The following is a 23314-nucleotide window of genomic DNA, read 5'->3' on the forward strand; positions in this document are numbered from 1 at the left end:
CTGCCTTCAGTAACCTCAGTGCTTGTAAATGAAACAGTTATTTTTAGCTCTGATAGAACTAAAATCTATACCTGTCTTGGAAACTGCAATAATTAATAACCTGTACATGTAAAATACTTTATAGTTTTCTGTCAGAATTTTATGTTAACAACAAATGTGGGCTAGAAAAGTAGAACTGATTGTTTCTATTGCACAGAGAAAGAGCTTAAGTCTTTAAGAGGGTAAGTGACCCAAGGCTAGGTTGCAGAGTCAAAATTAGAATTTCATAATAAATTGTATGTCCTTTCACTATGCTGTACTTATACTGGCAGATGATAGAGTGGGTTCAGAGATTTCTAACTGCATTTTGAAGTTAATCCTTATATCCTTAGTGGCTTTTGGAAATTACAGTTTAAGACTGGATCTGACTGAACCAGCATTGAGGACATAAGCTTATTTAACTGGCAACTCTGTGATATGTCAAATATGCCTAAGACAATGTATTTGATTTTGAAGTTGAGAATTGCATAAGTAAATCAAGAAATCGTTTAGTGTTATAAATTGGTACCTGGTTTCTGACATAGTTGTTTAGGTTATTATTTTTAGCAAAGTAGTACATTATAAATGTGCAGATACCCTAGATTGTTTTACAATTGAGACATGAATTCTTCTCCCATATGAGTTTATATTATTAATGTCTCTCTACAGAGAATAGTACTTTATCCCCTAATTTAAATATATAGTAACTCAGTTCTTGCCACATCCCATTGTTCATGGACGTGAACGGGAACACACATCTACCTAGTCTCTTCTAGAAAAATAATTATCAGGAAATAACAGAACTTAAAGATAGGATTAGAATAGAGAGCATATCAGATAAGAGTGAAAACAGAGTGAAAATTTATTATAATCGACTGAGCTATATAATGCCAAGAAATAAACCATGAAAAATTTCTGTAGTTTAACAGCAACACAGATTTATTTCTTGCTCACACAAAGTTTCAGTTGGGTCCAGCAGCTCTTCAGGACTGCTCTCTTCTATATTGTGACTCAGAGAGCCAAGCTTTCCCTATTTTGTACTCCCATCATTTTAATGTGTGGATTTCCTGAGTTATCTGGACAGGGGAAGACAGTATTAAAGGTTTATACGGGATGTTTTTAAGGTCAAAACCTGGCCACATGGCTCTAACATAACTCCAAAGGAGGTTGTAATATAGAGGTTAATGTCCATCTATAGGACATAGTTGAGGCTCTGAGGTTAAGCAACAAAAATAAATTTTCCCTCGTGTCAGATAACAATGTGAGGCCCACTTTCAGGAACTTGTCAAGGAGCTTGGGGATCAGTGATTGCAATGCTTTCCCACATGATTAATGGTGATATAGAAGATAGAATATTTTGATTATAGGGGAAGGAAAAAATGGTATATCAGAGGAGCCATTAGCCCAGTAGAGTGAGGCAGGATTGGTGATGATAGAGTTAAGGTGTTATGACAGAAATCTATAAAATAAAGAAATGGCAATTTAACTTCTACAGACACTGGGATATATATGATATGGTATAAGAAATGGGAGATTGTGTTAGTCTGTTCTCACATTGCTATAAAGAAATATCCGAGAATGGGTAATTTATAAGCAAAAGATATTTAATTGACTCATGGTTCTGCAGGCTGTACAGGAAGCATAGTGGATTTGGCTTCTGGGGAGGCCTCAGGAAGCTTCCAATCATGGCAGAAGGCAAAGGGGGAACAAGATGTCTCACATGGCAGGAGCAGGGGCAAGAGCAAGAGAAGTGGGAATTGCTACACTCTTTTAAACAACCAGATCTCAGGAGAACTCACTGACTTTCATAAGTATGGTACCAAGAGGGATGGTGCTAAACTATTCATGAGAAAGCCCACCCTTGTGATATAATTACCTCCTATCAGACCCTACCTCCAACATTTGGGATTACGATTCAACATGAGATTTGAGCAGGGACACAGATCAAAGCTATATTAAAGATCTTCTCAGGGTTATCATAAAAGCACTAGTAGTTGTGATAAGCATTGTGAATGTCTCAGAAAAGTGGTTAACAAAAATAAGTGATACTTTAGAGGACAGATGTATGATGTGGCTAAAATGAGAAGGCAATAAAATGAATTCCTCTCTCTTTATAAAAATACATATAAATTAGATAAATCTTCAGGTACTAATTTTGATAAATCCTAAAAAGTAATATTTTAGTTACTTAATTATTAAGTAGTTAATGATTTTTAACTATGTTCAAAGCGTTTGATATGATATCATTATTGGTATCTTCATATACTTTTCCATTCACTTTTGATTGTTTGCTTATTCATTATATATGGAAAGATACAATATTTAGCCTCGACTGAAATTGCTTTTGTCCCTCAGAATACATTTAAATTGTTTGACTTTGTAAATGTACAAGTTATTTATTCCCTTATTCTTCTTTGTAAATTTGCCTTCTTTGTATTTTCTGAAAATATTTCAACTATTTTCAGGTTTCTGTTATCTGGATCTAGCCATGCAAAGAAAAGTTGTCATTTTCCATACCTTTAAAACTTAAAATTGACAACCATTCCCAATTTATTTCAATTTCTAGGTGAGATTTAGAGTTTCATTTATGATGGAATGACCTCCTTAGGGACAGACATCTAATTAATAGTTAATTCATTTAAGAAATTCAAGGTACTGTGTTTCTTCTCCCTGCTCCCAAAGAGCTTATAGTCCAATCAGGGAAACAAACAGGAACTGGTTGCAATTCAGGGCTATGTGCTAAATCAGAAGTAAGCAGCAAACGATGTGGGAGCACAAAGATAGGCACTAGCCTGGACCAGAGTTTGACACTGATGACACCCAGGAGTGCTGGCCCAGCCAGTGTCAAAATCTTCAATGAATGTAGCAAGAACAGAGGAATTAACAATGCTAAAGCATGTGCCTCCTATGAGCAAGGATTGTTCAGTGAGGGCAGAGTGGCCATGACCTGAAAGCAAGCCTGGGAAACCAGTGCTGATCGTGCCCCACTACCCACCCTTGTGATAATTAATATGCAGGATAATTAGGGCAGAAGGGAATGACCAGGCAGGCCTTCATTTTAACATCCTGAATTACTTTGGATTATTCATTTCAGATGTAAAGACTTTTTAATTTCATATTTATGCAAGACTTTTCTCAGATTTATGAAACAAATTTGAAAAGTCAGAATATTTTAGAACTAATGGTATATTTTACGGGAAAATGGTGAAAACAACAGCTTTGTAAAAACATAAAGGCTGATTACAAAAGGCTGAATACATATATATTTTATATTATATATGGGTGAGTATGTTTATAAAATGCAAACAAATTTATATGTAACTTTATTGAGAAGTTTTAGTTTTTAATATTTTCATTCCATAGAATACCATGGTGTACACAGTATTAATCATGGTCACTTTGTTTCAGAAATGTAATGATGCTGTTGCTATAAAGGAAAATAAAGAAAGAGGGGGAAAATGCACTTAATAAATGCATTCCAGAGTAATGTTCATAGAAATAAATCTTAGTCCATAATCATGAGAATGAAGGGTTGATAAGTTGCCAGAGGAAAAAATGATTTACAGTAATATGAATTTTAACACAAATGTAATTACATTTAAAATTTCAATTTGTTTAATTAATGTTTCTCCAAACTTATTATTTTTAATACTCATCATTATTTATATACCTTCAATAATTATTTTTTAAATTCCACTAATTCATATATTAATGAATTTGAATTGACTGGTTTGTATCTGTGGGTTTTTAGTACTGAACTAGATTTCTGATAATTATAGAGCATTTCATCCATTTAGAATTTTTTAGTCTAGTTAGATGCAGTAAAAACTGATGTGAGTGGTTGGACAGGAAACAATATTTCAATTTTGTGTCTAATTTTTTGAGTGATTTGGATAAATAAAAACATTTGTGATCATCTAATCAGTGGGATAAATTCATTTGAAAATCTTTATATCAAATAGGTAAGTTAGCAAACATGCCAAACTAAAGAAATGAACCACTTCTATTTTAGCTTGACTCTCATTTGCTACAATTATTTTTTATCCTAATAATATTTTTTGTTCTCTGCATTTTAGATGAAATGAATATTGACATGTATATATTTATGAATATATTTATGTTTGACTGTGTTTGTTTTATTTTAGAGTATATGTCAATATTGTGTGTTTTAAACGAATCCTTCAAAGACTAGGAAATAGAACTCTATACCTTAACCGATCAGTAGGCACTTAAGCACTAAAGAAATTCCTCTTGATAATAAAATACTTCCAAACTACTCATGTTTGTATATTAATATTGCTGAAATGTTTGTCCTTCTTTCTCTGGGATGAGGTAGCAATGATTTTATTTTAGTAATTGAAGTATAATTCTTTTCAGAAAATGGAATATAAAGGTAGTCTTTCAAATGAATGGGAAATTCTAATTTACATGAAAAATAAAAGCACTCTGTAATTGCCTATGATGTACTACTTCTGCCTGTGAGGTTGTATTTCTCTGTACCTTAATACAAAGTACAGTAATAGAAAAATGATTCAGTAAGTGTAATTCTATTACTTTCTAACATGACACCAATATGATACTTTTAATGAATGAAATACAAAGTTATTTTAAAAACTGCAGATTTGTCATTAACTAAAAAATGTTACATTTTATGTGTTAGAGTGTTCTTATTCAACAATTTATTGCTGAGTATTAAATTTCACACTTCAACACCGTGTGTTACTTGCACAGTACTTAACAAATAGTAAGTCCAGAATAAATAGTTATTGACTGAATTAATTTATTAATATATTCAAGGCTGTTCCAGGTGTTGTGGGAGCTGCAAAGGGTGAGTAACACACCATAGCTTCTTTCAAAATGAATGATACAAGTAAGGATAATATGAGATCACATGGGAAGAAATTAATGTGGACCATAGCCAATGAGAGAATCTTTATAAAAGTCATAGAATATAAGTTAGATATTGATGATAGGGTAAATAAAAGAGAAATTCGGCTAAATTTGCAACCGTGGAAAAGAAAGAAAATGTCAAGTAAAATCGGAAAGGTTAGGCTTAAAAAAAACATTTTGAAACAGCACAGTAAAGTATCATTTGAATACAAAAGGAATTATAGATAGGCAAAATGAATTACAGATTATCACGAATAATACGATCAACTTTACCCTCACTTTACAGCAAAAAGAATCACAGCCCAATAGGTGAGTTTACATGTTTGAGATTCCATAGAAAATAGTAAAAATGATAGCATAACTGTTTGGGAAGTCATAAGGAAAGAAGTCAAGACTTCTCTTTCAAAACTTTGCAAACTCACGTATATTCAAACATCTGGAAAAATGCTAGCAGCCTTCAAAAGAAATGGCTCTTAGTATTTGAGAAGATTACCTGCAGTATTACCAAAGGCCACACACACACACGAAGAGAGGCTTAGTGGAGAAAGTTTATTCTTCAGGCCAAAAAAACATATATTTAAATCTTGGTTCAGCCACTTACTTGTGTTATGGCCTTAAGCAAACTATATAATTTTTCTTCCTTTCTTTTTTTTTTCTTTTTTAAATACAGGATTTTGTTTTGTTGCCCAGGCTTGAGGACAGTGGCACAATAATAGGTCTTTGTAACTGTAAAGTTCTGGACTCAATCAATCCTGCTGTTGAAGGCTCCTGAGTAGCTAGGACTACAGGCCTGTGTCCTGCCACCATGCCTGGCTAACTATTTTAAATTTTTTATTTATTTTCTTATTTTTATTTTTGTAGAGACAGGGTCTTGCTATGTTGCCCAGGCTGTGCTTGATCTCCTGGGCTCAAACAATCCTCCCACCTTGACCTCCCCAAACTCTGGGATTAAGTGTGAACTACCAGGCCCAGCCAAGCTGTTTAGTTTTTCGAACCCTCGTTTTTTTTTGTTGTTGTTGTTTGTTTTTTTGGTGCAATCATTTTATTTTATTTTATTTTTTATTTTATTCTTATTTTATTTTATTTTTTTAATTATACTTTAAGTTCTAGGGTACGTGTGCACAACGTGCAGGTTTGTTACATATGTATATATGTGCCATGTTGGTGTGCTGCACCCATTAACTCATCATTTACATTAGGTATATTTGCTAATGCTATCCCTCCCTGCTCCCCCCACCCTTTGTGGGGACATGGATGAAGCTGGAAACCATCATTCTCAGCAAACTATCGCAAGGACAAAAAACAAATCACCACATGTTCTCACTCAAAGGTGGGAATTGAACAATGAGAACACTTGGACACAGGAAGGGGAACATCACACATCATTTTTTATTTTTAAAACAATGTATGCCTTTCTGGCTGTTAGGATCCATTTAGAAAATTTTTTCTTGCAATGCATTCTTAGAAGAATTGGCTAGGTGATTTTCCTAAAGTGAATATCTGAGTATCTTACATTCTGGTGATTTCTAAACTTCTTACCGGCCTGAAAGGTATTACAAGACCTAGACACTGTATTCCTCTCTAACTTCCTCGTGGAGCCTCTCTTCTCTGTTCCAGTCATCCAAGGCTTCTCTATGCCCCACTAATGGACCAGGCTTACACACACTTTACATTTTAATTTTTATTTCAATAGATTTGGGGGTGCAGGTGGTTTTTGGTTACATGGATGAATTGTATAGTGAGGAAGTCTGAACTTTTAGTGTACCTATCATCTGAATAGTGTACCTGTACCCAGTAGATAATTCTTCAATTCTCACTCCTCCTTGCACCATTCCTCCTAGTCTCCAGTGTCTATTATACCACTCTGTATGGCCCTACATATCCATAGCTTAGCCCCAACTTATAAGTGAGAATATGCTGTATTTGGTTTTCTGTTCCTGAGTTACTTCACTTAAGATAGTGGCCTCCATTTCTATCCATGTTGTTGCAAAAGACATTATTTCATTCTTTTTTATGGATGAGTATTCCATGGTGTATATGCTACATTTTCTTTATCTACTCATTGGTTGATGGACACTTAGATTCATTCCATATCTTTGCAATTTTGAATTGTGCTGTGATAAAAATATAAGTGCAGGTGTCTTTTTGACGTAATGACTTAGTTTTCTTTGTGTAGATACCCAGTAGTGGGATTGCTGGATGGGATGGTAGATCTACCTTTAGATCTTTGAGAAATCTTCATACTGTTTTTCATACAGGTTGTACTAATTTACATTCCCACCAATAGTATATAAGTGTTCCTTTTTTTTAACCATATCTGTGTCAAAGTCTAATGTTTTTTGACTTTTTAGTAATGACCATTCTGACTAGAGAAAGATGGTATCTCGGTGTAGTTTTTTTTTTTTTTTTTTGAGATGGAGTCTCGCTCTGTCGCCCAGGCTGGAGTGCAGTGGCGCGATCTCGGCTCACTGCAAGCTCCACCTCACGGGTTCATGCCATTCTCCTGCCTCAGCCTCCCGAGTAGCTAGGACTACAGGCACTCACCACCACACCTGGCTAATTTTTTGTATTTTTTTGGTAGAGACAGGGTTTCACCATGTTAGCCAGGATGGTCTTGATCTCCTGACCTTGTGATCTCAGTGTAGTTTTAATTTGCATTTCCCTGATGATTAGTGATGTTAAGCATTTTTTCATATATTTCTTGGCCACTTGTATATCTTCTTTTGAAAAATGTCTATTCATATTGTTTGCCCACTTTTTAATTGATTTTTTCTTTTTTCTTGCTAATTTGTTTGAGTTCCTTTGTAGATTCTCTATATTAGTCCTTTTTCAGATGTATCATTTGTAAATATTTTTCCCAGATACCTGAGAATATATTTAACCAAAGAGGTGAAAGATCTCTACAAGAAGAACTCCAAAACACTGATGAAACAAATTGTAGATAACACAAACAAGTGGAAAAACATCTCATTCTCATGGATTAGATGAATCAATATTGTGAAAATGAACATACTACCCAAAGCAATCGACAGATTAAATGCAATTTCTATCAAAATACCACCATTATTTGTTCACAGAATTAGAAAAAACAATCCTAAAATTCATATGGAACCAAAAAGAGCCTGAATAGCCAAAGCAATTGTAAGCAAAAAGAACAAATCTGGAGGCATCACATTACCTTCCTTCAATTTACAAGGCTATAGTAGCCCAAAGAGTATGGTACTGGTATAAAGCAGATACGTACACAAATTGAACAGAATAGAGAATCCAGAAATAAAGCCAATATCTATAAGCAATTGATCTTCTACAAAGCAGACCAAAACATACTGGGAAGAGGACACCCTATTCAGTAAATGGTGCTGGGACAATTGGAGAGGCACATGTAGAAGAATGAAACTGGATCCCTATCACTCACTATACAGAAATTAACTCAAGATGGATTAAAGACAAATATATGACCTGACCCCATAAAATACCCTAAAAATTCTAAAAGAAAACTTAGGAAAAACTCTTCAGGACAATGGCCTACACCAATAATTTATGACTAAAACCCCAAAAGCAAATAAAAATAAATAAGTAGGACCAAATTAATCTAAAAAGCTTCTGCATAACAAAAGAAACAATCAATGGAGTAAAAGGACAACCTACAGAATGGGAGAAAATATTCACACCTACTTTAGATGAATTGCACCTGCTGTTTCCTATTTTGGGAATCTTTTTCCTTCTGATTTTCATATGGCTGCTGCTTATCATTCTTGACTCAGCCCAAATGACATCTTTAGAAAGACATTCTCGGCCCACCTAATGTAAAGTAGCTGTTTCCTGCAACTAATTTGGTGTTTTTTAATGTCATTTATCAGTAGCTGAAATGATCTGTTCATTTGTTTATATATTTGTTTATTGTCTGGGTTAGGAAACTTTTCTTTCTCGTTCATTGTTCAGAACTTAGTACTATCCTAGTTGGTAAGCCCTCATAAGAATTAATGAATAAGCAATACGTTAATTTTTATTACCAGAATTATGAGTTCAATATGGAAGATTTGGGGGAAAGACATAAAGAAAAACCAGGAAGGCTTTAACCTAGACATATACACACCTTTTGGTTATTTTAACATTATGTTACTTTAGTAAAATATTTGTTTATATTTTTCTTAAAGAATAAGCAATGATTTAAAAAAAACCTCTATGATACTCCTTACCTGCAGATATGGCTCTAAAATATGACAAAATAGAAAATGACACCTTTTTTTAAATTTAGGCTTAAATAATTTAAATAAGGCTAGATTAGAAGAAAGCCATGCAGAGCCTATGGAAACATATTGTATGTGTAACGAAGAATTTGACCTTGCCAAAAAAAAAGAGGTCTGTCCTTTGCCCTCGGTTTCTGAGAGGTAATCTGTGTCATACCTGATAGGAGTGTCTTTGTTTAGAATGAAGGCTGGCCACACTTAATAATCTTAGAGTAGAGGCTGACTAAGCCAGAAAGAACAATCATATGATTTAGGATAGTGGCTTTGGGTCATGCAATATCAGTCAGCTTGGAGGCTGAGATTAACCATGTAGTCAATCAATCAATCAGTCAATGATACCTGAGTAATGAAGCCTTATGAGAAACTCTGAACATTATAGCTCAGGCAAGCTTCCCTTTTTGGCAGTACTCCATCTATGTTGCCACACATCAATTCCAGGAGGGTAATAGGTCCTGGGTACAACAGAAGCTTACATTTGAATCCTCCCAGTTTCTACCCTATGTGTCTTTTCCCTTGGCTGATATTTTATCTGTACCCTACCTCCATAATAAACCGTAACCAGAAACATAGCTTTCAGCCAGTTCTGTGAGTCCTTTCAGTGAATGATTGCATTAGAGGGTGGTTTTGTGAATCCTGTAATCTTGCTGTTGGTGTCAAAAGCAAGGTCAGTTTTGAGGACTGTGCTCTCAGACTTTGAGTTTGGCTATCTCTTGCTAGTGTATCACCATGAGAAAGAAGATACTGGTTGTCTTATAGATTTTAACATTTTAGACTTGAACGGCTTGCAGGTAATACCTATTCTAATATTTCATTTTATGGAAAAGCATGAAGGAGTTTATGATTTGCTTTAGTTCACAAGGCTGCTTTAGTGACTGGGTCAGAGTTAGAAATCAGGTTCATCAATCTCATTATTTTGGGTTTCCCACTATATACTGTGTTATTTGACACAAGAGTGACATAGTAAGTATCACTTGAGTACAGGTGATGTTTGCTTGTTTGTTTGTTTATTGAGACAGAGTCTCACTCTGTCACCCAGGCTGGAGTGCAGTGGCATGATCTCAGCTTACTGCAACCTTTGCCCCCTGGGTTCAAGCGATTCTCCTGCCTCAGCCTCCTGAGTAGCTGGTATTACAGGTGCCTGACACTGTGCCTGGCTAAATTTTGTATTTTCAGTAGAGACGGGGTTTCACCATCTTAGCCAGGCTGGTCTTGAACTCCTGACCTCAGGAGATCCGCTTGCCTTGGCCTCCCAAAGTGCTGGAATTACAGGCGTGAACCACCACGCCCGGCCCATTTGATGTTTATTTTTAAATATTATGATAATTTTTTTTTTTTGAGACGAAGTCTCATTCTTGTCACCCAGGCTGGAGTGCAATGTCGTGATCTTGGCTCACTGCAACCTCCATCTCCTCGGTTCAACGGATTCTCCTGTCTCAGCCTCCAAAGTAGCTGGGATTACAGGTGCCTGCCACCACATTTGGCTAATTTTTGTATTTTTGGTAGAGACTGGGTTTCACCATTTTGGTCAGGCTGGTCTTGAACTCCTGACCTCAGGAGATCCGCCTGCCTTGGCCTCCCAAAGTGCTGGGAGTACAGGCGTGAACCACCTCACCTGGCCCTATGATAAATATTAACTTATAAATTAGTAAGATGTTTATCTCATAGTATTGTATATTCAAAGATAAACTTAGAATAAAACTTGTATCTTAATTACAGGAAAAATATCCATGCCACAAAAATGTCCACTTTTTAAGAACTACAACGATTTTTAACAAGAAGGTCTTAATTTTGCTTTGTGATTAACATTATGGCCACTGGTTTAACAAGTTAATGTATTAGGTTCTTTTTGGCTAACTCCAGCATATGATGAGATAATAACGTGATGGGAAATTCATACAATTTTCAGAATTATACACACTGACAGTTGTGAAAAATAAACATTTCCAGTGAGGCTGACATGACAACTTTAGGAAAAAAAAGCAAGCATTACTCGGAAATGCTAAGCCAACTAAGCAAGTATAGGGCTATATAGCAAGTAAATGTCTTTAAACATTCCTCTGTATTACATATGAGTGCTTTTTCTGGATAATGTATTTTCATCAAAATAACCAACAGATTATAAAAAATGGTGCTTTAAAAAGGAAACTGCTGTTCTTCATCAAAATAGTTTGGAAACATGACATCTCATTTCCATGTAATTAAATGAGTTATTATTATCATTTAGTGACATCATAATGGGATATTATTAGGTAAATGAGATATTATTTTCTTTACATTATAGTGATACAACAGTAGAGACTCTGAAACCTCAAGAACTGATCAGATGGAGCACAAAGAGTGAGATAGTTATATTTCTCCAGACTTTTCTAGCAGGAAGTACAATAAATAGTCCGTATTTATTCCTTTGTAACTATCTTCTACTTAAGTGGACACAGCACATTGTGTCTCTGTTCCATGAGTCCAGCACATGCTGAACATAAAAACAAGTATTTTTTAATTTCTAGTTTTTTTTAAAATTAAAAGTATTATAGAGATGCAGTCTTGCTATGTTGCCCAGGCTGGTCTCCAACTCTTGGCCTTAAGCAATGCTCTCATAAAGGTAATTCTTTTGAGAAAAGCTTTTTAACTTGTCTATCATTATCATGAGGCATTTTTAGCACGTATTATATGTATTGTAAAGAAAATCTGTCATATAATAAAATCTAGATATATTACCTTGTGTTTACTCTACCGGCATTTGAGAAAAGGGGATACACTCAGTAAAGGTGCAATGAAAGAAATTCAAATGACATTTTTAGAAGGCAGTATGTTTGGCTAAAGTTTGTAGGAATCAATTTTGCAGAGGTAGAGATAATGTAGGCATTTGAGTAACAAGGGATTTACTACTATTTAGTGTTCTGTAGACACATACCATTTACATCTTTTTGTGTGTTGGGCAGTGAATATATACAAATGAGAACTGTATTTTTCATTTCTTAATTTCAACTTTTATTGAATATTCGGGGGTACATGTACAGGTTTGTTACATGGGTATCATGATGCTGAGGTCTGAGGTACAATAGATCCCATCACCCAGGTAGGTAGCATTGTACCCAGTAGTTAGGTTTTTCACCCTTCTGACCCTTTATCTCCCACATGCCAAGTAGTCCCCAGTGTCTATTGTTGCCATCTTTTTGTCCGGTATTACCCAATGTTTATCTCCCACTTATAAGTTAGGATATGCTATATTTGGTTTTCTGTTCCTGATTTAAGTTGATAATGGCCTCCGCCTCCATCCATGTTGCTGCAAAAGACATGCTTTTGTCCTTTTTTATGGCTGTGTGGTATTCCATGGTGTATATGCACCACATTTTCTTTATCCAGTCCACCATTGATGGGGTCCTAGGATTATTCCATGTCTTTGCTATTGTGAATAGTGCTGCAATTAACATAGATACAAGTGTATATATCTTTTTGGTAGAATGATTTATTTTCTTTTTGATATATACCAGTAATGGGATTGCTGAGTTGAGTGGTAGTTTCGTTTTAAGTTCTCTGAGAAATCTCCAAACTCTTTTCCACAGTGGCTCAACTAGTTTACATTCCCACCAACAATGTACAACTGTTCCTTTTTCTGTGCAGCCTTGCAAGGATCTCTTGTTTTTTGACTTTTTAATAGTGGCCCTTCTGGGCTGGGCATGGTGGCTCATTCCTGTAATCCCAGCACTTTGAGAGGCTGAGGCGGACAGATCACCTGAGGTCAGGAGTTCAAGACCAGCCTGGCCAACATGATGAAACTCCCCTCTACTAACAATACAAAAAAAAAAAAAAAATAGCCGGGCATGGTGGCATGTGCCTGTAATCCCAGCTACTCGGGAGGCTGAGGCAGGAGAATCTCTTGAACCTGGGAGGCGGAGGTTGCAGTGAGCCGAGATCGTGCCATTGCGCTCCAGCCTGGGCGACAGAGCAAGACTCTGTCTCAAAAAAAAAAAAAAAAAGAAAAAAAAGTAGCCCTTTTGTTTGTAACACAAAGAAATGATAAATGTTTGAGGTGATGAATACACCATTTAGCCTGATGTGATTATTACACATTGTAGGCTTGTATCAAAATATCTCATGTACTATATATATATATATATATATACACACACACACCCATATATATATGTGTATATATATATACATATATATATACCCACTGTGTACTCATAAAATTTAAAATAAAATATACCCACTGTGTACTCATAAAATTAAAAATAAAAAATTTAAAAACATCAATAGTAATAATAGCCATTTTAGCTAGAGTGAGATTGTATGTCATTGTGGTTTTATATTTTACAAATGGGTAAAGAGTAGTGTGTAGAACAAATTATAAATGAGAGTTGAGGAACTAGAATGGTGGCTGGCAGAAGTTTATGGGAACACAGATTAGAAGGTAATGAAGTACACTTTGTTAGTGAAATATTCAATTCCTCTAGTACACAAAGAAGAATGAAGGTTAGAAATAATCACTTTTCCCAGATTTTTTAATATATGGAAGTTTTAAATATTTTATCTCTTATATTATTTTCCCCATTACCATGTTTATCACCTACCAAAGAACTACAGTATAATTGAGGTATTTTATTGAAGAGAAATGTTGCTTTCAGTGGAGTTGACTATTTTATAAAGAATATTTAAGTATTGCTTTATTGACAGTGATACAAACTCATGCAGTTAGGTTTAGAATCAAGGAGATGGTGTCTGTGATGTTAGTTCTACTTTGTCATGAGAGTAGAACCTCTCTTATTTTTGTTTTTCTTCTCTAATATTTTAAGTGATAAAAAGAAAAAAGCATGAATTTTTAAACTAACAGCAGTCATTAAATTTTAACTTTGAAATAGGAAGTTTTCTACTTAAGTAATATATTTATACTCATCAGTTTTCTTTTTCTATTACTTAATAATAAAATTATATTTACTTTATTCCCATGCACAGATTAAAATGAAAATGTTCTGAGTTTAGTTTTAAATTTTGTATGGATTCAGATATTGGTTTAAATTCATATAAATTATGAATCCATATAAATATTAGCTTTTTCTAAACAGCAAAGTATTATAGCATAACTTTTAAGTTTTAGTATTTTAGTACTGTGCTATTTGGAAAAATTAATATTGTAATTTACCTTTTCTCAGCATAAGAGGAAGAATGAAAAACTCTGGGCATACCTTTCAGAATCTCATTTTGCTAGATATTTCACATTTAAATACAAAAACACACAGCAATCCAAACTAAATATTCTCCTTTGCAAAAATGTATAATGACATCATATTATTATAAGGAATAACATAAGCTCTCTATTCATGTTTGCAAAATGTATATGTTTTTGGACTTGTAGTGGGAAGCCTCCAGAGCAAGAATTCATAGAATTAAGACACATTTTTGAAAATATTCATTAAAGATGTATTTTGAGTTACTCAAAACCATAAGGTAAATCAATACTTAGCAAAGAACAAGTGAAAATACTTTGTGGCTGCTATGCTGAGAGTTTAAGGCAATTCTATCATAAGGATTGAGTATGCTTTCTTAACGCAATCCAGAAATCAAAGCCAAATAACTATCCTCAGAGCAGTAATTATATAATATTGCCAGGTTAATTGTCTTTTCAAAAAATAACAGTGAAATCACAGTATTAAAAATATATGCACTACTGGTGTATTGTTTTCTCTTCTCCACTGCATACGTAGTGTGTACAACTCAACTTTTACCAAACTGTATGTACCCAGTCTATTCCTATGTCTTGCTCTTGACTGTGTCAATGATGAAATCTTGTCACTTGTACATCTCTCATTTTTTTGCAATTTATAATTTATCTTCCTGGGATAATGTGATTTACTTAAGGACACTTACCTAATTAGTTTATGTCTTTTTTTCCCAAGTAAAAAGGCAAATGTAATTAATTGTAAGGTAAGTCTCAGAATGTTTGTGTTTAGACTGACACAGGGAAGTTTGACTGAGGATCTTCTACAATAACTATGTCACAAGTGTTTTAATAATAAAACTGTGTTTCCCTGTGAGTCACTCTGTAGAATCCTATGGTTGGAATAGTGGAGAAGGAAATGTGTATCTTGGCAGCACCTGATCATAAGGTAGAATGACTAGAAGAATGCTGACTAGGCTGTAAACGTCTTATTAATTTAAATAATCCTCTCCATTTTTAGACCTCATAATGATTACAGCAGTTATACTATGTCAAGTAAATATAAAATAAAAAACCACTGAAGTCCAAACCAGCATGTCAAATATTGCCCTTAGATATTTTAGGCCTGTTCTGATAGTTATTTGACTAAAATATAACAGTATAGATATGTGATTAATAACTTCTCTATGAGACATAATTAATGACTGTTTTAGTAATTTAAAAATATTAATAAAGAGATTCATGAAACTACTGGGTTGTTTGGGAACCGGCTTTATACAATAATTATATCTTCCTTTTTTTTTTTTTTTTTTTTGGGACAGGACCTTGCTCCATCGCCCATGCTGGAGTGCAGTGGCACAGTCATGACTCACTGCAGCCTCCAAGTCCTGGGCTCAAGCAGTCTTCTTGCCTCAGCCCCCTGCGTAGCTGGACTCTAGGCATGCACCACCATACTTGGCTAATTAAAAAAAAAAAATTGCAGAGAGGGGGGTCTCGCTGTTTTGCCCAGGATGGTCTTAAATTCCTGGCTTTAAGTGATCCTTGTGCCTCAGCCTCCCAAAGTGTTGGGATTACAGGTGTGAGCCACTATGCCCAGCTGAATGGTTACATCTTACTTTTTTTTTTTTTTTCAATTCTGTAGCTTCAGAAATTCAATTTCATTATTTCTGCCATTAGGAACAATGATCTGGAGAATTGATTCACACTAACCAAACATAAGGGGCTGATTTATAAATCATATTTGATTTACTTATGAAAGGCATTGCTATTTTTTTACTAGAATATAGTTATCTATAAGATATATGAGGAAAGACACCATGCCCTTTACATTCATTGTCATATCCCTAGAGCTTAGAAAATTAATTCTTGAATTACTTCACTAATAATTACTCAGTTTAGTCTTAATGCCTCTTGATATCAAGTCATTTGGGAGATTACATGAGTAGTCAGTATGGCTGAAAGATTTGTAAATGTCTGCTTTTGAAGAGAATACTTCATAACATTGTGTTTGGTTTAGTATGTAATTTACTAATCTTTTGACTTTTGTTAATAATTAGCATTTCCTTACAGTTAAACAAACTCTTCTAAAAATAGCTACATAAATCTTACATACCAATTAATTAGAACACGTATTACATAACATTTTTGATGGCCTTTATATATTTGTTTAAATTTTATATAAGTAAATTCTTTCCAGTGTGTAATTAAAATGCCCAGTGTAATATATCAATTTATCTTAAATGCTTTAACCACTTTAATGTTATTTCTTTTATACATATATCTTTATTTTTTATGATTCTATGACATTTCATGTTATTAGTTGAAAAATAAAAATTCTATTTTATGGATTCATGGTGTACAACATGATTTTTATATATGTGTACACTGTTGAATAAATCATATTTGTCTTCCTGGATAAATAACATAGCCATCACCTCACATATTTATCATTTTTGTGGTGAAAACATTTTACTTTCTCAGCAATTTTCAAGTATACAACACATTATTATTAATAATAGTCACCATGTTGTACAACAGATCTTCAGAACTTACTTCTCCTAACTGAGGCTTTGTACTTTTGTCCTTGATCTCCCTTTTCCACACATACCTCAGCCTCTGGTAAACACCATTCAACTTTCTGCTTCTCTGAGTTTGTTTGGCTGTTTAAGATTTCCACACCCATGTGAGATCATGTGGTATTTATGTTCTGTGCCTGACTTACTTCACTTAGTGTAATGTCCTCCATGTTCATCCATGTTGTTGTAAATGACACGATTTCCTACTTTTAGCCACTTTTAAAGGAGAAAATTGTACATGTTACAGTGATCCAAAAGCAAATCAGTATGCTTCCATTAAAACTGATTACAAATGTATTAATGCTAGGCATTTATATTTCTTTTAATATTTTTCTTGTTTTTACATTTTGCAGATGTAGCATTTATATTTCTCTGGGATTTCAGAAATGTAAGACAAGTCCATTTTTTCACTTTCTTAGGCTTTAACCAAACTAGACCTACAAGAAAGCCATCTCTTAAATGTTAAAATTCTGAGTTGTCAACTAGATGATTGTTTGGTCTAGTGATTGGAATTTGCTGTATATTCAGAGAAGCTTCAAACCCATCATACTGGCCATAATGTTGGACTTTGCTTTTACAATTAAACTCTACTTGCTATGTGCTCTTATGTCTTTTTTTTTTTTAAGTTAAAGCCCACCTTTTAATTTTGTGTAATATGGGTGTCCTCTCACAAAATGATTTTCTTTTTAAATCCCATTTGCTTGTGTTATTTAACACTTTTCTTGTTCCTGCTATGTTAACATTATTAAAACCTTCATGCCTGTAATCCCAGCACTTTGGGAGGCCAAAGCGGCAGACATGAGGTCAGAAGTTCAAGACCAGCCTGGCCAACATGGTGAAACCCCGTCTCTACTAAAAATACAAAAAAAAAAAAAAAAAAAAAAAAAAAAGTAGCTGGGTGTGGTTGTACACGCCTGTAATCCCAGCTACTCCGGAGGCTGAAGCAGGAGAATTGCTTAAACCCAGGGGGCAGAGGTTGCAGTGAGCCAAGATCGCACCCCTGCACTCCAGCCCAGGCCACAGAGAAAGACTCCATCTCGAAAAACAAAAACAAACAAACAAACAAAAACTCATGGACTTTCATTATTATTTCTTTATTATGTAGGGCTATCTAGTGATTTTATCTACCAGGAGATGAGAAACTATTTTTTCTTAGTTATCACTCTACTTCTACATTCTGCTAATTTATCAAATGTCTGAAATGCATAATTGCACCCTCTTATATTTGAGATATCATCATTAGTGTTAACCAATTGCTGGATTTCTTTTTTTTACCTGATTCCTACATGTGACCATTGGTGCTAAACAGTTTTTTCTGTTCCTAGTACAGTACTACTTTTGGTACTACTGGTTTACTTACAGATCCTTGGCTATACAGACAGAAAGAAATACATGACTACATTTTATAAACATAAGTATAATAAGAAAAACAAAATACCCATATATAAACTGTAAAACCAATATAAATTAACAATTTTCTACTCAATTTGTATTTTTTAAATTAGTAGTACCTTTTTTATATCCTTCATTTTTTCTTTTCTAGAAAAAAGCTAACCTTCAACAGTCTCAAATTATTCTATTTAGTCATACTGATTACTTTTTTTTCATGCTCATATTGCCAGAGATTACCTAGGGAGAAGCCATCTAAGTTGCTTTCCTTATCTAGCTTTTGAAAACAGCCACTAATTTTTTTCTTAGGTGAATTTTGTTTTCTCGGCAACAAAATGATTGTCCCAGAAACATTGTTTTATGTCTTTCTTCTTTTCTTTCTTTCTTTCTTTTCCCTTTCTAAGTAAAGGACCTTGATTTTTATTAGCATTATTTATTAATAGATATTAGTCAGCAAGTATCCAGCTGCTAGGACTGACCAATATCAGTGCTAGCTGTCGGCAAAAGGACTGTTGCTGCTATTGGTGTCTTTTAGGGAGAGATCTGGAAAACACGTTTTTAGGTTTATGAATTCAACATTGATTATTTTCTGTAACATATCATGTTGCTGCATGTACTGTTATTTTATTATGAAGTTTCACCAGCTTCAAAGATTCTTCTCTACAGTAACAAGAAAGTTGCTTTGTAAGCACAATATCAAAGGAAGGCAATTTAGAATAAGTAGATTTAGGAAGCAATTCATCTAGACCAGTGGCAAATGGAACCCTGCTAGTCCAAGTGTCAAGTGTTACCTGCAAAAGGAAAATAAAATGAGAACAATGTCGTGAATTTTCCAAATTTAGTTTGTTCACTTTATTGGTGTTGCTGTCTTATGTGAAATGTTAGAATAGCAGTGGCAGAGATTTTAATATTTCCCTGTTCAAAAAATAAAATATTTTAAAATTTTATTTCAAATTGTGGGTGAACGTATTAACTGTCAGAATTCAAAAAAGGATTGAACAACCACCTTGAAAACATCATGTATGCCTCTGGATCTCAGGAACTGCTGGAAACAGGAACAACATGACCCACCTATGACATTTTTTAATTTTTCAAGTAGGCTTAGACTGGTCTTGACTACACAATGAAATCCATAGCCCCTGTGATGACAGTGTTTTGCATCTTGCAGTATGTATCACCAGACAGAGACTTTTTTTCATTTCTGGGATGGGGCTTTGGTCACCAAGTTTGGTTAAGATGTCCATCTTGGACCGTTCACCAAGGAGAAGGAGTTTGGCTCATATAAGAATCTGGTAGCTCCCTTTATAGCTAGATGGATTGGGTAGGGTGGTTCCAATTAAAAAGGAGGAATGCTGTGAAAATCTTGTTCTAGAAGTTTACAATGTCTAAGATGTCCTCACTTGGTATAATAAAAAATGGTAGTTATGTGCCTTGCATTCATTTATTTCCTTTGTTCTGTCCTTCACTGCTTTCTAAGTCTTGTTGGTTGTATTGGTTTGCCAGGGCTGCCATAACAAAATACTACAGACTGGGTGGCTTAAACAACAGAAATTTGTTTTCTCACAGTTCTGGAAGCTGGAAGTCCAAGATCAAGGTGATGGCAAGTTTGGTTTCTCCTGAGGCCTCTCTCCTTGGCTTGCAAATGACCTATCTTCCCTCCCTCTGTGAATTCACATGGTTCATCACATCTCTGTGTCTTCATCACTCTCTGTGTGTGCTGTCTGTGTCCTAATCTATTCTTATAAGAACACCAGTCCCATTGGAGTGCCCATCCATATGAGCTTGTTTAACCTTTATTGTCTCTTTCAGGGCTCTGTCTCCAAATGCAGTCATATTCTAAGGTACTGGGGTTTAGGATTTTTTATAAATTTTGGAAGGATACAATTAAATCCCATGAATTCAAAATCCAAGTGTAAAATTATTTACCCCAATTTGAAATTGGATAAATTACTATCCTTTCACTATAAAATGTATTTTGACTAATATATTATTAACTACCAGGTTAAGAGTCTCTCATTTGGATAGTGTGTTTGATAAACACTCACATCAGTGTCTTCACAAAATTCTCCCTTTAAAAAGCTTTTCCTTTTCCACAACTTCAATTATGTTTTGTTGTTGTTGTTTTAATTTTCTGTTTTGCATTTTTAGTACGACAGCTTATCTTTTGCTGCCTATATTTTCTCATTTTTAAATGTATATAGATAAGTAGTTTATTCTTATTGGACTATCGCTGACACTGTATGGAACAGAGCTTCCAATAAACAAGTGATTTTATTTATAGTTTAAGTTATTCATTACCTTCGTTTGGAGAAAGAAGCACTTAGATTTGGGTATACTTAACACCTTGGTATGTGCACTATTCATGGATCCCACGTGTTTTTAAAGTTTAATAATGTTTAATTTGAATTGTTAAAGAGGTTTATTTAAAAGCCCCAGTGTCCTTACTTTTAAACCCAAGGACTAAAGTGTTCACTGTCTATTTGAAAATATTATTAGCTTTCCGTAATGAATACTACTTTAACTACAAATTATGCTAACATTCGAATTAGCTGAAAAGTGACCTGAGATGGCGTGCCACCATTTAGTATTTAGGCTGTTTTTTTGATGTCTTTGATGTTCTATTTTTCTGTACATTTGTTATTTCATTGTTAGTCTCTAATAAGTTCTTACTTTTCTTAATATACTTATCACCCATTTATATATATACAAATATACAAATCAGGACTTTATTCCTTCTTCAGCAATTCCTGCCTCTGCACCTCAGCACATTACCATCTCTTCTCAAGACTTCTCAGTGTAGCCTTCTAGTTTATTTTGCTATTTGCCCTCTTGAAAATAAAATAGGAAACATAATCTCAGCTCTGATATATTATGGTATAATGCAAGTCAATAATTAATTTTAATCTAATTAATATAGATTGTTTTCCTGCCCATTCTTCCTGATGTAAAACAAATAATTGGCAAATGGTAGCCAAATTTTCACTTCCAAGCATGGTCTAAATTAATATTTCACAGTTGTCACAATATACAAAATTTGTTTGAAAAACAATTCATTAAATGTGTTAGAAGAATGTTACCTACATTTGAAATATAAATATTAGAAAAAGTAACTGAAGTTTCATTTCACAGACTTCTATTTGAAAAATGTGTATATACTTTTTATGTGTTTGCAGTGAGCAAATTCCTTTTTAATATCACTGAAGAAGTTTTTATTCAAATAAACACTTACCTGTATTTCTCATATCAAGAAATCATTTCCTGACTTCTAATAAATATCTTTCATATCTGCCCATATGTACTTCCATTTAATTATAAGTTACATAAATATCATTAAAAAAGAAAAAAAATGAATGTGCAGATAATTGGAAAAGTTAAGAGGTTTTAGAATAAGTCTTGGAATTTTTTATTGGACTGATAATTTTAAAGCCCATAGGTGTCAAATAATTTCTGAGACTCAGTTAAAACTTTTCATTCTGATTTGGAATTCATTTTTGCTTCACGGCTTCCACATATGAGTATTTCCTCATTTACTCAGTGTTTTGGTTTCTAATTGTTGGTTTTGATTTTTCTTCAGGATGTTTTGAATAATTTGGGATCTTGTGAACTGGATGAAGATGATCTAATGCTTGATCTTGAATTTTTAGAGGAACAGAGTCTTCACCCTTCTGGTAAGTGTTAAAGAGATGAATAATATCATACAACTCCTACCCTGGTCAGTAGCTTTCACTGATAGCCTAAACACTGTTAAGGCTGCCTTCTATCTTTTCAGGCCTCAGTTTTTATAGTCTATATGCAAAGAACATGCTAGGTACCATGGAGACATAATTTGGGTGTGTTAAATGATTTTAAAGCCTTTTATGGAAATATAAATCCTGTTGGAAGATAATTATAAATAAGAAAAACTATAAAACAATCTTTCCAAAATAGGAAATATTCTAGTTAAATAATTAACAAAAAGTTTAATATTTTCTTCTGTTTTGTGGAAGAAAGCAATAATTATAATCTCACTTTTCATTTATTTTATATAACCAAATGGAAGTTTTGTGGATCTAAGATTTACTGCTCCAAATCTTAGCCACTTCCTACATAGGTTAATGTTGATGCAATAAGGTTGATCTCAAAAGTACTAATTACCAGTAGCAGTCACAAATGCACACTCATAAACATATACACACACATAGAGTTAGAGAGGAGGTAAATAAGTTTTTGTTGAATGACTTGAGGGAGCCTGATATATTTGTAATAGTTTAAATTTATATTAAAGCATAAAATATTATGTCTCCAAATTCCAGAATTACTCTCTTTAAAGTTGGTTATAGGAATTATTGGTTGTCCATTCAAATTTAGATATTTGACAGCAAAAGTAAACATTTACACTTACTTTTTTTGTTGCTAATAATGTCTTTAACATAGTCATTTTCAAGTGGATATAGTATTAAACTAAAGCTTTAGAACCTTGGGACCTACTGCATACATTTAAGAAAATCAGTCTCTTATATGGTAGTGTCTTTATTTTTAATTCGTGGAAATTAGACATAACCTCTGTAGTTATTTTTAGTTGTAAAACTTTATGATGAATTTTCATTTATGTAGTATATTTGGATAATAGATAATATCATATTATCAATTGTCAAAAGAAGGCAATAACAATGTTGATATTTTCTTACACTCTATTTTAGGCTAATACCAAACAAGAAACTGCATTTAAAATTTTTTCAGTTGAATACCACTTTAGGATAAAAATGTCTTGGGACATTTTTCCTGCAGTTGATTTGACAGATATCCTTCTAAAAATGTAGATTTTCACACTTTTATGCAGATGGTTTTTACAAGTTAGATCCAACAACTTAACTTCTAGATATCTAATTCTATGATACTGGCAACAGACAAAATAGTACATGCATATAATTATTCACTGCAAAATATTTATAATGGAAAAATATTGGAAGCACCTGAAATGTTTATCAATAGGATACTTGTTGAATATACAATGGTTTACCAAACAGTCATTAAAAAGAAGGAGGACAGTATCC

At 33.8% G+C, this 23314-nt stretch overlaps 1 protein-coding gene across 26 annotated transcripts in view; it reads left to right on the forward strand.

Moving 5' to 3' along the window:
• CCSER1 (coiled-coil serine rich protein 1) overlaps positions 1 to 23314 on the forward strand; it is a 1481066-nt gene that overhangs the window by 250986 nt on the left and 1206766 nt on the right. For all 26 annotated transcript variants that reach the window (XR_010156641.1, XR_010156643.1, XR_010156642.1 and 23 more), the window contains exon 4: positions 21856 to 21949. Coding sequence is in view for 23 of the 26 variants with exons in the window: in XM_016951876.3 (XP_016807365.2) it covers positions 21856 to 21949 (94 nt within the window). In the remaining 3 variants the exon portion in view is untranslated. The remainder of the gene's footprint in view (positions 1 to 21855; positions 21950 to 23314) is intronic.

The sequence above is a fragment of the Pan troglodytes genome, chromosome 3 (assembly GCF_028858775.2).
Source record: "Pan troglodytes isolate AG18354 chromosome 3, NHGRI_mPanTro3-v2.0_pri, whole genome shotgun sequence".
NCBI lineage: Eukaryota > Metazoa > Chordata > Mammalia > Primates > Hominidae > Pan > Pan troglodytes.